Here is a 14,089-nt window from a genome sequence, read left to right as displayed (position 1 = left end):
CCTCCATCCTCACCGTCAGAGTCGGGAGCACGCTGTGAAGGCTGTTAAAGAAAAAGACAAAAATAACATAATTAGCCTCCACATAAGAAATGAAATAAAAAGTGCAAAAAAACAAAGCAAAAATATTTATACTTACACGCTGGTGACCGCCGCGTTGCTGTCGCCGACGACCCTGGGAGGCACTGCGAGGACCTCTTGGCCGAGCACCAGATTGGGAAGACTAGAGAAGAAAACAAAAAATGTTATGTCTTTGGATGTAGGCATTTGTTTGCTGTGTGTGGTCTGCAGAACATTGTTTTCTATGTGTTGTGTGTAGTGTGATGTTGTGTTTCTGCGTTTGATGCAAAAAACTTACCAATTGTGAGCCCACTCCAGGTGTCTGTCCACCCCTTCCATCTTCTTCTGGGAGCTCCTCTTCATCTTGTGAATCCTGTTTTGAAATAAAAGGCAATGAATAGACATATATTACAGAGAAGATGGATTTTGGAAATAAAAACTTACCGTCAAACGCTGACGATGCGAGGGAGGGCTCCCAGAAGATGATGTGCTGTCTTCCTGGTGGCCACACTCCATGCCTGTGGGTGGTGTTCCAGCTGCTGCCATTGCTGCTGCTGCTGCTGCATCTATTGGGCGGCTGTTGAATAAAGAGAAACAAAGGGCCAATGATGATATTCAATAGTCCTAGTTTGGAGGAATGGGGGATTTGATAATTACCGTCTCTCATCTGCTGCTGGCCTCCCCTCCTCAGCATGTTCCATTTGCTGCTCCATTTGGGGTGGTGGTGGTGCTGATGGTGCTGCAGTGGTCTCCTGCCTTCTCCTGCTTCGCTTGGTTGCTTTCTTGGGTGGCATGTTGGGTGTGGCTGTGGGTCCCACTGTCTTGCTTTTATATATGTCTTGTGGGCAGAGCTACTGAGCATGCTCAGACCAAAAAACCGGATCCGGCGCATTGCGGCGCTCATAGGCTTTCATTGTGTGAAAAAGCCGGACGCGCCGGATCCGGCGTGTCCGGCTTTTTCGCCGGAGACAAAAAACGTTACAGTAGCCGTTTTTTACAGACGCCGGATCGCGACACATTGCCGGATCCGGCGAAAACCGGATGAAACGCATGGCCATCCGGCGCGATCCGGCGCAAATGCAAGTCAATGGGGGGGAAACCGGATCCGGCATTGCATTTCGCCGGATCCGGTTTCTGTCAAAAGCGCCGGATCGCGCCTGACGGCGAAAACCTGATGTGTGAAAGAGGCCTTAGGGTCCCGTTTCACTTAGCGACGCACCAGCGATCCCGACAACGATACGACCTGGTAGGGATCGCTGGTGCGTCGCTAAATGATTGCTAGTAAGCTGCCAAACTGGCAGATCTCTTTAGCGATGCAGCAACCATCCAGCGATCCTCGGCGGTCGTTGGTACCTTGTCACACAGCAGCGATTCTGAACGATTCCAGCCTGCGTCCCTGAGTTATGCGTCGCCAATGAGGTCGCTCATCAGGTCAAACACAGCGATGCGCACTGGCCAGCGGGACGCCGACAACGAAAAAATGGCCCAGGACATTCCTGCACGATCAGTGATATCCAGCTGGGTGGCCGGTCGCTGCTGCATGTCACATGTTGCGAGATCGCTGGCGAGGTCGCTGTTGCGTCACAAAATCGGTGACACTTCAGCTATCTCGCTAGCGATCTCGCTATGTGAGAAGGGGGCTTTAGTCCAGCCAGTGGTGCAGTGGGTCCACACTCACCAGTGTTACAAAAGATTAAGTGGACAACCCCTTTAAGTTACATGATGCGCTCTAGTTTTTTTTGTTTTCAATTTAATTAAACCTCTATTTCTAAACGTTGCAGTTGTTATAGATGTCTCCACATTGGGCTTATTTGCGGTGTATGTTGTGTTATTATATAACTCATTGCACACTGATTATTTTCTCAATTGAATTTCTTTAATAACTTTTTCTTATCTAAAAGCTGTTCCGTAAAACACAATACAGCGCTATGTATAGCGAGAATCAGTGTACTAAATAAAGACTAACAGCGGAACCACTATTTCTGATTCATAGAACTGTCCTTGTGAGATAATTGCACTCTTTGATTAGAGCTGAAGTAAAAATACACTAATGATTCTAGAACTTTTGTGCCAAGTCGGACATTTGCTTTTTGTTTTTAGATATAGTCTTTATTTAATAAGACAGATGGAAGCATGATGAGAGAGGTATTATGGCATGATTATAATTATGCATCACTGCTTCCCTTTGTTATTTTTAGTCTCATTCAGTACCTGGTGCCAATCAATGAGAAAATATGAATGTGTATTCATTGGATTCACTTGATACACGCTGCGGTTCGTGAGACAATATTCATCCTATCAGTGCATTAAGAACTTGTGCCTAACTTGTGATTGCTGTCACTGATAACCCACTGGTGTACAGGGTGGATGCGCTTCTAGACCAATATCCCTCAATTATCCACAAGGGAATGTTCTCCAGAACCAAAGAAAAGTAGTTAAAACTTAGCCTTTAATCATAAAATTAAAAAAATTGGCAGGATGTGCACATATTAAAAAATCCCATAATGCTTATGCATTTCCGGTAGAAAAGCTTTCACTCATAGCTATGATTGCCTGAGCAGGTCACGAGATCACACTGCTGATGTCAATCACCGGCACTCAGAGGAGCAAAGAACATTGGTAGTAAGTGCTCCAGACCTCTGGAGCTGAAGACACCGAAGATTAAGTGTACCGGGGGGTGGGGGGGGGGGGGATAATTAGTGTGTGTGTGGAGATTTACTGTGCTGGAGATTTACTGTGTGGGAGAGATTTAGTGTTGCAGGGGGGCTGGGGGAGATTTAGTGTAACGGGGAAGATTTGAGGACTCAGCTTGGAGAGCAAGGATGGGTCAGGTGCAAACAATGTGAGGATCGGGAGAAAGAAGACACAGTATGAGGAGCAAGAGTGAAGATGGGGGGCATGTATGAAAAAGCAGTATGCGAGAATGGGTGCAGACACAGTATGATGAGTGAGGAGCAAGAGGGGGAATGTGTGAGAGGGATGTGTGCAGACACAATATGAGATGGGGGATTGGTGGGGATACAGTATGGGGAGTGGGGGATAGGTGTGGACACAGAATGGGGAGGATGAGTGTGAATGCAGCATGTAGAGTGAAGGGGGAATGTATGTGGACACAGAATGGGGAGCAAGTGAGGGGATGGGTGCAGACACAGTATGTTGAGTGGGGGGATTGGTGTGGAAACAATATGATTGGTGAGGGGAAAAATGTATGCGGACACAGCATGGGGAGCAAAGGTGATGGGATGAGTACAAACATGGTATGGAGAGTTAGGGGATGTGTGAGGAGGCAATATGGAGAGTAAGGGGGATAATATATGAGGAGACAGTATGAGGAGGGAGGGGAAAATGTGTGAGGAGGGAGACTATTTAGGGGAATAGTGTAAGGAGACAATATGGGAGGAGAAAAATGTGAGTGAGCACATGTAAGAGTGTGCCAGAGTCTGGTTGAACTTCTCCCTTCCCCTTTAAGACCAATGTAAAGCTGATTTGTTGGAAATTAATCCTAAGTCTGGAATCATTTTTATCAATCAATCAATCAATCAATCAAATTTATTATCGCCAAGTACATATTACATATATACAAAGAATTCTTTGTGGCAAAGAGGCAGCATAATATATAACAACAGATACAACAAGTAACATCTAACAAGACAGATACAGTATATAGTCTACACATGACGATTTAATTGTTGAACAGAGAGTGGATAGAAGCTGTTCATATGGCGGTTGGTGCTGCATTTGGGGACTCTGAAGCGACGTCCTGAAGGGAGTAGTTGGAATGAGGAGTGTCCCGGGTGAGAGGGATCGGATGAAATTTTCAATGCGTGGGATCGAATACTCTTATCATAAAGATCCTGGATTTTAGGTAGGGGGGAACCTATAATTCTCTCTGCTGTTCTGAAAGTCCTTTGTAAGCGGAGTTTGTCATGCGCAGTGGCTCCCCCATACCAGACAATCAGAGAGGAACAAATCACAGATCTGATGACAGCATTAAAGAATAAGATCAGCAGATTCTTAGACAAACCATATTTTTTCAGCTGACGCAGGAAGAACATCCTCTGTTGTGCTTTTCTTATAACAGCATCCACGCTTTTCCCCCATTTAAGATCATGAGAGATGATAACACCAAGGAATTTATGGACTCTGAATTGGGAACCAGGGTTTTCAGGACCGGAAGGGACCCCAGAGATTAAAGTGAGAGTTCTGCTCCTCATGCAAAATACACCACAGACAGTACATTACATTTTGTTTGCGGGGTGCCAGGGTGTGGGAGCACAACAGCCACTCACCATGACTTCCACCCTGGCCACCTCACATACAGAATAAAGATTGAGTAGTGTGGGTGGGGTAACATGGGGGGACAGTGTAAGGCCAGAGCCAGACAGACAGTAAGCCTTGACAGTAAGTCAAGGAGGGGTAGAGTGATGAGGGAGAACAGTATAGAGACTGGGTCTTATGTGGGGGACAGTATGAAAAGGAGAACGAGCATAGACAGTGTGGAGGGTATGTACCATAAGAGGGACAGTATATGGGAAAATTATTTATTCAGGGGTACTATAATGACACATTTTTATTCATGTATGGATGTGCTGCATTAGATCTGAGAAGGTGGAAGCCTGGAGAGATGAGCTTTGGACGAGAAAAGTCATCACGGTGTCTGGACAAGATGAAGAAGAAAAGAAAGAGAACAACTCTAATGATAGACGCCATCTATAAGGTACCTGGATGTAAATGTTTTTTGTGATACTCACTAATTCTCATATTTTTATGTTAGGAGCATTAAATGGATTTTCCAAGTTTGCGCTGAGCCTGCAGTCATTATATTGTATGGAGTACCATGGGGAGAGCATTATATTGTATGGAGAACCATGGGGAGAGCATCACATCATATTGTATGGAACACCACGGGGAGAACATTATATTGCATGAAGGACCGTGGGGAGTGCGTTATATTGTAAGGAGGAAGATGTGGAGAGCATGATATTGTATGGAGCACCATGGAGAGAGCATCATATTGTATGGAGCACCATTGGGAAGAGCATCATATTGTATGGAGGACCATGGGGAGTGCATTATATTGTATGGAGTACCATGGGGAGAGCATTATATTGTATGGAGCACCATGGGGAGTGCATTATATTGTATGGAGGACCATGGTGAGTGCATTAAATTGTGTGGAATACCATGGGGAGAGGATTATATTGTATGGAGCACCATGGGGAGAGCATTATATTGTACTAGCCTGATAAGGAAGATACCAGGATCTTCTGTACTTACGGTACAAACTGTCCTGTGAAAACCTGTATGCTGTGTGAGAACTTCCTATGTGACGACCAGCTGACAGCCACAACAAGGCACTGGCTCATATAGAAATATAACCCATTGACTCTTTTGGTTTCAAAAATTTTCCCTCAACTAGAAGGTTGATTCACAGAAATTTGGGTTTCCTACACTGGTAAAGCATATGCATTAAGTGCAAGGGATGACAAAAATTAGAAGGAGGCAGTCCAATAACCCTTTGAAGAGATGTAGTGGAGAGCCTCTGAACTTTTTCCCATTGTTAAGGAGTGGGTATCCTAGACTGATAATGCCCATGCACTAAGTCCATGGGTTGAAATAACATTTACCCCGGGGGGTATATATATAAGAATGTTTCTAAAAATTGTTAATGTGGACACCATAAACACCCTTAAAAAATTTATAGCGAGGGTAGCGTGATCAACCTGTTGATAGGGTGGTGGAGGAGGAGACGAAAAAGACGAAATTCTGAAGCGCATACCCATGTTTGGGTGGGAAGGGGTGCATGCGAGTAGACCAGAAAAAAAAAGCAAAAGACAGGATTTGAGTTTATGTTTCACTGCTGTTATCCAGTGATGGACAGAAGTCTAGCCTAATCCAGCCCTTGTTCATTTTATTCATTTTGATAACAGTCAGCCTGTCAGCATTTTCAGTTGACAAGCGAATGCGCCTATGGGTTATAATACCGCCGGCAACACTAAAAACCTGCTCTGACAAAATGCTAGTGGCAGGACAGGTCAGGATCTCCAAGGCGTAGACAGACAGTTCATGTCACGAGTCTAGCTTGGATAGCGAATAGTTGCAAGGCACAGATGAATCACAGAGGATGCTGGTACGGTCAGCAAACTACTCCTTCAGCATCTTCCAAAATATTTCCCTCCTAGTCAAAGTACCCCGTGCATTAGGGCCTGGGCGCTGGGAGTGTCTGAGAAAACTGTGCCAGACTTTTAAGAATGTTCCCCTGCCTCTGCTGCATTTGGTGTGTGTCTCTCTAGTCTCCACTCCTTGGTTGTCCAAGGAGACAGCGTTGTCAAATGGGAATTTTTTTTAAATAATTCTTCAACTAAGGCCTTCTGGTACTGCAACATTTTATTAGTCCTCTCCATCACGGGAAGAAAAGATGTTAAGTTCTCCTTGTAAAGTGGGTCTAGAAGGGTGACCAACCAGTAATTAGTGTTGACCAAAATGTGCACAATGCAAGGGTCACAGGAAAGGCAGTGGAACATAAACTCAGCCATGTGTGCCAGACTGCCAACAGCCAAGACTTCCCTGTCCCCACCAAGAGGAAGACTGTCCCACGTTGTCCTCCTCATCCTCAGTAGGACATCCACGCTAAACAGACAGGATGAAAGTGGTGTGGGTACAACCGGCTGTAGCACAGGCAACCATCTCCTGTCCCTCATCCACCTCCTTATAACCCAATTTCCTTATCACCCAGTATAGTTTCTTGCTCCATCTCAATTTGCTCCGCCTGCAAAGCTTCCTCTTTAATTGTGAGCAGCGAGCATTTCAACAAAGAAGCGGGATGGTGACTCTGATTATGGCGTCATTGTCGCTCACCATCTTGGTCGAGCTTTCAAAGTTTTGGAGAACTGCACAAATGTCAGACATCCATGCCCACTCATCAGCTCTTATATGCGGAGGTTGACCGGAATATTGATGTGCATGGTGTAGCCGGTATTCAAGTACCGCCCTCTGCTGCTCATAAAGCCTTGCCAAAATATGAAGTTGAGTTCCAATACGTGACATCACACATCACTTGGCGAGCTGGAAGTTGCAAACGCTGCTGCAGCATTGCTAGTGCGGTGGCAACTGTAGCCGACTTGCTGAAATGGAAACACACGTGGAGTACTTTCACAAGTAGCTCAGGCAGATCTGGGTAGGTTTTGAGAAACTGCTGAACCACTAAGTTGCACGTGCGCAAGGCATGGTACTTGTACGAGGTTACCAAGCTTCAGAGCTGCCAGCAGGATACAGCCATTGTCAAGCATGACTATGCCTGGTTGTAGGTTCAAGGGTGATAGCCACAGATAAGTCTGGTATTAAGAACTTTCAACTCCACGGCGGTGGGCGGTTTCTCACCTAAGCAGATTAACTTCTGCACAGCTTGTTGTCACTTGGCAAAGGCAGTGCTGCAGTGCTTCTCGCTTGCGACTGATGTTGACATTTGAGAGATGGAGGGTGAGGAGGAGGAGGTGCAGGAACTCCTGTGAAAGGTGAGGGCAACCCTGATTGAACCAGGGCCCACAATCCTCAGTGTCGGTAGCACATGTTCTGTCCCAGGGTCCGACTACGTCCCGGCTTCCACAATGTTCACCCAGTGTGCCATCAGGGAAATGTAGCATCCCTGGTCACAAGCACTTGTCTAGATGTCCATGATTAAGTGGCCCTTCCTCGTCAAAGCATTGGTAAGGGCACGGCTGATGTTATGGGACACATGCTTGTGTAAGGCGGGGACAGCACACAGGGAGAAATAGTGGCGGCTGTGGCCCGACTACCAAGGGACGGCCACCTCCATGATGTTGCGGATAGGTTCCCTCTCCAAAAGCCTAAACATTTCCAGGGTAAGCAGTCTGGAAATGTGGCCGTTTAGGATTGTAGCCTGTGGGTCGTTGATTGTGTATTTACGCTTGTGTTCCAAGGACTTGGGTAGGGACTACTGAACGCTACGCTGGGACAAGGACATGGTTGCTGATGGTGGTTGCATGTCTGCAGCAATAGGTGCAGGGTGGGAGGCATCTTCGCCCACATCATGGACAGGGGAATAAAACAAAACCCAGATACATAAGGTGTGTGGGACACGGTACTACCTGTGGGTCCAGAAAAGTAATGTAACTACAAATGCAAAAGACGCGTTGGGGTTTCCGCTTTACCTTGTTCCAACCTGAGTCTCCCCTCATCAACCGGGTAAAAGGAATCTTCAATTCAGTGTTTATACACTAGTAGTTCCACTAGGTTAATAGACACTGGTTATACTGTTTGGATATGCCTCCCTCTCATCCTGATATCAAAAATAGCTAAACGAAATGCCATGTTATATGTATGACTAATTAAATTTTTTCATGTTCACTCGTTACTCCTTCTCCTCCGGCTTTTTACATCATGGACAGGGGATTGTCATGCACATAGAACAGGGGAAGAGGCAGTGGTGTCACCCACAGACAGTTTCTGGACCCTGGTGTTCGGCCCGAGTAGCTGGGTGTTTTGCTCGTATGTGCCTGCTATTTGAAACCAAAGTTTTCAAGGCTCATCCCTAGCAGGGTAAATGTCGTATAAAATTTCGCTGCTGAAAAAAAATTGCAATATTACAATGTCACCAAAATGGGCCAACTTCAGACGGACAGAAGACTGCAGTATCAATATAGAAATGTCATCTTTTTATCAAGTTTTTTTTTTTAATTTTTTCTGGGGGGGAGTCGGAGGAGCTTTTGAAGCTCCACTCCAGCATGATAGATGCCGTATAAAATGTCACATCTCCATAAAAGGCTGTATTACATTGGCAGGCAAATTTGCACACCTCAGATGGACGTATCAGACCGCAGTACAACGTAGCAATGCGATTTTTTTAACAATTTTTTTTTTGTGAGGGTGGGGTTTGAGGCCCAACTGTAGCACGCTAAGTGGAGTGTAAAATTTCACAACTCCAAAAAAAAAGAAAAAAAAAGGCTACATTACAATGCCTAGCAAATTTGTACATCTCAGACAAATGAATCAGACTGCAGTATAAACATAGCAATTTGATTTTTTAACAATTTATTTTTTGGGGGGTTTTGAGGCACAAATGTAGCACACTAAATGGTGTATAAAATTTCACTGCTCAAAAAAATTGCTGTATTATAGAAATCACAGGAACGCGGGATGTCGTCACGGACAGGAGGCAGATCAGGAGTTAACAGGTTTATTTAACAATAAATGCATTCCACGCAGGGAGTAGTGGGTTGCAAGGTGATGGTAGGAAATGGGGCAGAATGGGTAGAGTGGCAGTGTAGGTGAGTGATGAATGATAGTTCAGAATTAAAGAGGTGAAACTTATCAGACTGTTGTCTTCAGGTGTGCAGCGTCTCAGGTTCCAATGGTGGCACCGACAGCAGTGTCACGTGACGCCTCGGCGAAGTCTGTAGCAGGCGGGAGTCCAACGGTGGCACCAACAACAGCGGTGCGTGACGTCTCAACGAAGTCTCTGGGAGGCGGGTAAATTTCCCGTGCTTACAGGAGTCTAGCATGGTACTGAGTGCAGTGTGGGGAGCTGCCGGAACGAGACTTCACTCAACGGTGTGCGCAAGTCCTTGGTAGTGAGGCCCAGAAGCTCTCAAACTATAACCCCTGAAGAAGTCAGGTCACACGTGTCTGGGCTGCTATTAACTATCACAGTCAGGATGTAACTGACAGCCATGACTACCGGTCCCTTTCAAGCAGCACGCGCGTGGCACTCACTTTCCTGAAGCGTCTGGCAACTGACTTTATGGGGGCAACCGGGCATGCACTGTACATCTCCTTTTCTCATGTCCCCGTTATTGGCAGCGGGTGACAGCAGTAGGGAATCTGTGTGACGTAGGTGCTACCTAGGCGGTGCACTCCTTTCACTCAGTGCTGCAGCACCCGACTTGGCTCTGCTCTACACAGCTCTATCTGCAGGCGACGGGCTCGCTCTCTATGCAGCCTGTCGCAGCGCCAGTACTCTCTTTATACGCTCTTATACCTCTGCTGCTGCATGTGCTTTTTCCCACTCACTCTCCGACCTCCTTTGTCAGTAGGAAGCTCCATCTCACTAAGGCTGGTTTCACATTAGCGTTAAAACAACGCTGCGCACTGCGTCGGTAAGCCCCGCCCCGATCCGGCTCCCTGCCCGCCCCATCCGGGATCACCGCCTACTATCGCATTTGCACGCATGCGATCGGCGCACCCTATCTTTAGCATAGGGTGCGCAGATCATGCGCTGCCAGTGTGAAAGTAGCGTGCTGCGCACTTTTGACGGTGCGCCGTGCGCGCCGAAATACAACATGCTGCATTTCGGCGCGCACGGCGCACCGTCAAAAGTGCGCAGCACACTACTTTCACACTGGCAGCGCATGATCTGCGCACCCTATGCTAAAGATAGGGTGCGCCGATCGCATGCGTGCAAATGCGATAGTAGGCGGTGATCCCGGATGGGGCGGGCAGGGAGCCGGATCGGGGCGGGGCTTACCGACGCAGTGCGCAGCGTTGTTTTAACGCTAATGTGAAACCAGCCTTACGCCTTCCTCATGCAGCAGGGGAAGGTCCGCATCTCTCAAGCTTGCCCTCGGAACAGAGGATGCAGCCCTTTCAGTTCCGGACCCGGCCTGCAGTTTCCCACTGTCCAGTCTATCTCCTTACAGTATTACAATGCCAGCCAAGTTTGCCCACTTGAAATGGACATATGAGACTGCAGCATCATAGCGATGTTATGGAGATCCAACCAACTCTGGTTGTATGCTTTTGACGTACAACTGCCGCAGTACAAATGGTGTATATTTCCCTGCTCAGAACCAGGGGCGGGACTACCGCAGTCGCAGCTGCAACGGGGCCCGGAGTCCTTAGGGGCCCGATCACGGAGCTGCAGCCGCTCATTGGCGGTGCAGCTCCGGTCATTAATTGGCTGCCAGGCTGCAATTGGCCTGACAGGATGGCTGCTCTGTGAACACAGGACCTGTGATGAGGTCATAGGAGGGGAGGAGTCAGAGGTCACATGATCAGTAGCCTCCGTATCTACAGGACTCTGCCGTGCTGGTTGTCATGGTGCACTGCTGGATGAGGGTAAGTTTATGTGTGGGGTCAGGAGAGGTTTACAGGGTGGATGTAGCAGAGACGTGTGTGTACGAGGTATACGGAGCGCAGCCGTGTGCGTACGGAGCAGAGCCGCGTGCGTACGAGGTGTACAGAGCAGAGCCGCGTGCGTACGAGGCGTGCGGTGCGGAATGGAGCTGCGCGTCTACAAGGTGTGCGGCGCGGAATGGAGCCACGCGTCTACGAGGTGTGCGGCGCGGAATGGAGCCGCGCGTCTACGAGGTGTGCGGCGCGGAACGGAGCCGCGCGTCTAGGAGGTGTGCGGAGCCACGCGTGTATTTTGGCATGGGGGGGCCCCCATTTGAAAGTTTGCACCGGGGCCCATAACTTTGTAGTAACGCCACTGCTCAGAACAATATGCAGGATTAAGAGCAGAAAGAATTTTAGCCCTGAGAAGGGGATTTAGTATCAGCTGCAGGCTGCAGCATAAATGACGTACGATTTACCCTATCCTGTCCTACACTATCCCTTCAGCGCAATCTTTCCCTAAGTGCTGCTTACAGCAGTATTAATATGTATTATAATCAGCACAAAGAAGGTGTGTTGCTGTACTTCACAGAAATATAAACGTGGCTGAATCCCTGGCTAACACGCAGCTACAATTCTGTCCCTCTCTCATCAGCATCTCTCCCTGCTCTGCCTGTGTTCGGGTTGCCAAGCATAGCGTCACAGATCTTGATGCTATGCGGTCAGTCAATCCCAGTAATGCAACAACCAAGATGGCTATGGCAATCAATCACCATAGGTCCCCAATGTAAAACAATAGCAAGTATACTCACCCACAATGCTTGTTCTCCAGGGACTCGCAAGAAATTAAGTCACACGAGCTCTACAGTTAATCAACAGCCACTTCCCTCTCACTTCCTACTTAAATGTGAGAGTGCTGCTCTCTGACCTCCTCTGGAAGTTACTTCCAAAGGAAGTTAGAGGTTAGCAGTCACTGATTGGCTGCAAGACTCAAGTGACATAACATCATGCAGGCCACGGAAGATTTGGCGCCAACATCGCTCGACTGGCACCCACCCTAGAACAGACTCCAGACTGCTATTATGTGGGAACTATGGTGATTAAGAAGGAGTTGTCCAAGTAGTATATCAACCCCTGTAAAGTCTACAATCAATCTACTTAAATTTAAGGCAATTGGTTGTTTCAAATTAAGGAGGTCCAAACTGCACAAACTCTAAAAATTGTGCTCCACTTATCCATTCATTTTCATATTTGAGTTTGGCAACCAGACAAGCTGCAATTAGGTTAAGGGTGAGGTCTGACATTGTGGATGCATTTCAGAAAACTGCAATGACAACACGTAAACCCAGGAGGATGCAACTCACGATGCAAATTAAAACTTACAAACGAGGTAAATTATACTGAAATCATGTAATATGATTTGCAAATTTACAAATAAAAACAGCATTTTGATAACAAAGTACTGTTTAATACTTACAATAGATGCTAAAAGTCTGTAAAGATCAACATAATTCAAATCTCAATTTTTCCTTATAATAAAAAAGTATAGTTTTCAATATACTGTTATATTTTTTAAACATAAGTATTTGCTACGACTTCTGTTTAAAGACTAAACTGAGAAGAATTCTTTGAAGCCCATCATCAAGGACTTTTACAGTATGTATATTAAACAGTTTACTCTCCATAATAAAGGTCTCAAAAAGATGAACGCCCCCTCCAACTCCAAAGTAATGGGATTTGCTTGCCAGGTAAACAATTCCATTGTTGGCCAATAAATTCTGAAACAGCTCCTGCAATGCACTGTAGTAAGTCAGATTATATATGGTCTCTGATGTTAGAATAACATTATATTTCATAGGAGGTTCGTGATTTTGCATCAGTTGAGTAAAATGAGACCACTCCCCAGAGAAGAAGCGACACTTGTTCAGCAGTCCAGTCATCATATCAGATTTTTTTGTTCTTTTCGTACTAGACACAACATCAATATTCTGTGCTAAACTGTCAGTATCGCAGTTTAACAGCATGTTGGGAATAGTTATTTCTTCTATTACAGTGCTGTTGTAGTCTTGAAAATGAACTACTTTTGCTTTTTGTTTCAAGGAGAATATTCCTAACAATCCAGCTCCGCAACCAAGATCCAAAACACTTTTCCCTTCAAAGTTAATGTCCTCATCTTCAAAATATCTTATAAGATCAAATGTGTACTCCCAAATTTTCATTCCCCCTTCATATACCCCGGAAATGAGGTCAGAGTTACATGTAATGGATTTGTTCACTATGTCTTCTGTATGCACATCTGAATTGGACAATGTCATTTCTACAACAGAGACATTTACAAATTGCAGGCCCAAGCTGCTCTCGACAACCGTGTTTTCTAGTATGCTGGAAACATCTTTAGGAATGTGGTGCTCAGTTGCTGGTTTGCAGGATAAGGTTTCAGCTACACAACTAGCACTGTGGTTTCCACACTCACTGCTGTTAACATGCTGGTTTTCCCGTGATCTGTTGATGTCATGAGACTCCTCTGGCTGGCTTCGTTCACATTCACCAGGACTGCCTTCTGGCTCTTCAATATTGAAATTAAATTGAAATGACATTGTACTAGATAATAATATGGGCAAGAAAATCTCCAAATAAAATTTAGGCAATCCTCAGAATTCCATCATTTGCTGTCCTACAAAAAAATAGTAGAGCATGAATGCAAATATTCATTTTGCAATAAAAAAAAATAACTATTGAAGTAATTTTCAAAACAAATCTAAATTGAATGCCAGCTTTATCTTTATTTTAACGAATGTGTTGGGAACTTGATTTTTTGACACTCACTAATATATACCATAAATGAAAGGCCGTGTTCACATATTGTGGCTGCTGAAGCAATCTCTCTCAGTACAATACTGAACTGAGGATTCTGGTTAGGACTGAAGCTGCCAGTAGTCACTGTATTTTCTCTGTGTCCCAC

General features: G+C 45.9%; 1 protein-coding gene across 1 annotated transcript; it reads right to left on the bottom strand.

Moving 5' to 3' along the window:
• Positions 1-12,716: 12,716 nt before the first annotated feature.
• On the bottom strand, positions 12,717-13,724 carry LOC141096831 (histidine protein methyltransferase 1 homolog). The gene has a single exon (XM_073583668.1). It carries the CDS (start codon positions 13,722-13,724, stop codon positions 12,717-12,719), a length of 1,008 nt encoding a protein of 335 aa, XP_073439769.1.
• Between the last annotated feature and the right edge of the window lie 365 nt (positions 13,725-14,089).

This window comes from Dendrobates tinctorius, unplaced genomic scaffold (assembly GCF_039654945.1).
Source record: "Dendrobates tinctorius isolate UK_male_01 unplaced genomic scaffold, ASM3965494v1 ptg000079l, whole genome shotgun sequence".
In the NCBI taxonomy this organism is placed as follows: Eukaryota; Metazoa; Chordata; class Amphibia; order Anura; family Dendrobatidae; genus Dendrobates; species Dendrobates tinctorius.
The sequence above is the reverse complement of the archived record's forward strand: the minus strand, read 5'-3'. Positions and strand labels throughout refer to the sequence as shown.

Coding starts and splice junctions, on each gene's coding strand:
- LOC141096831 (XM_073583668.1), bottom strand. CDS start 13,724: ATGTCATTTCAATTTAATTTCAATATTGAAGAGCCAGAAGGCAGTCCT.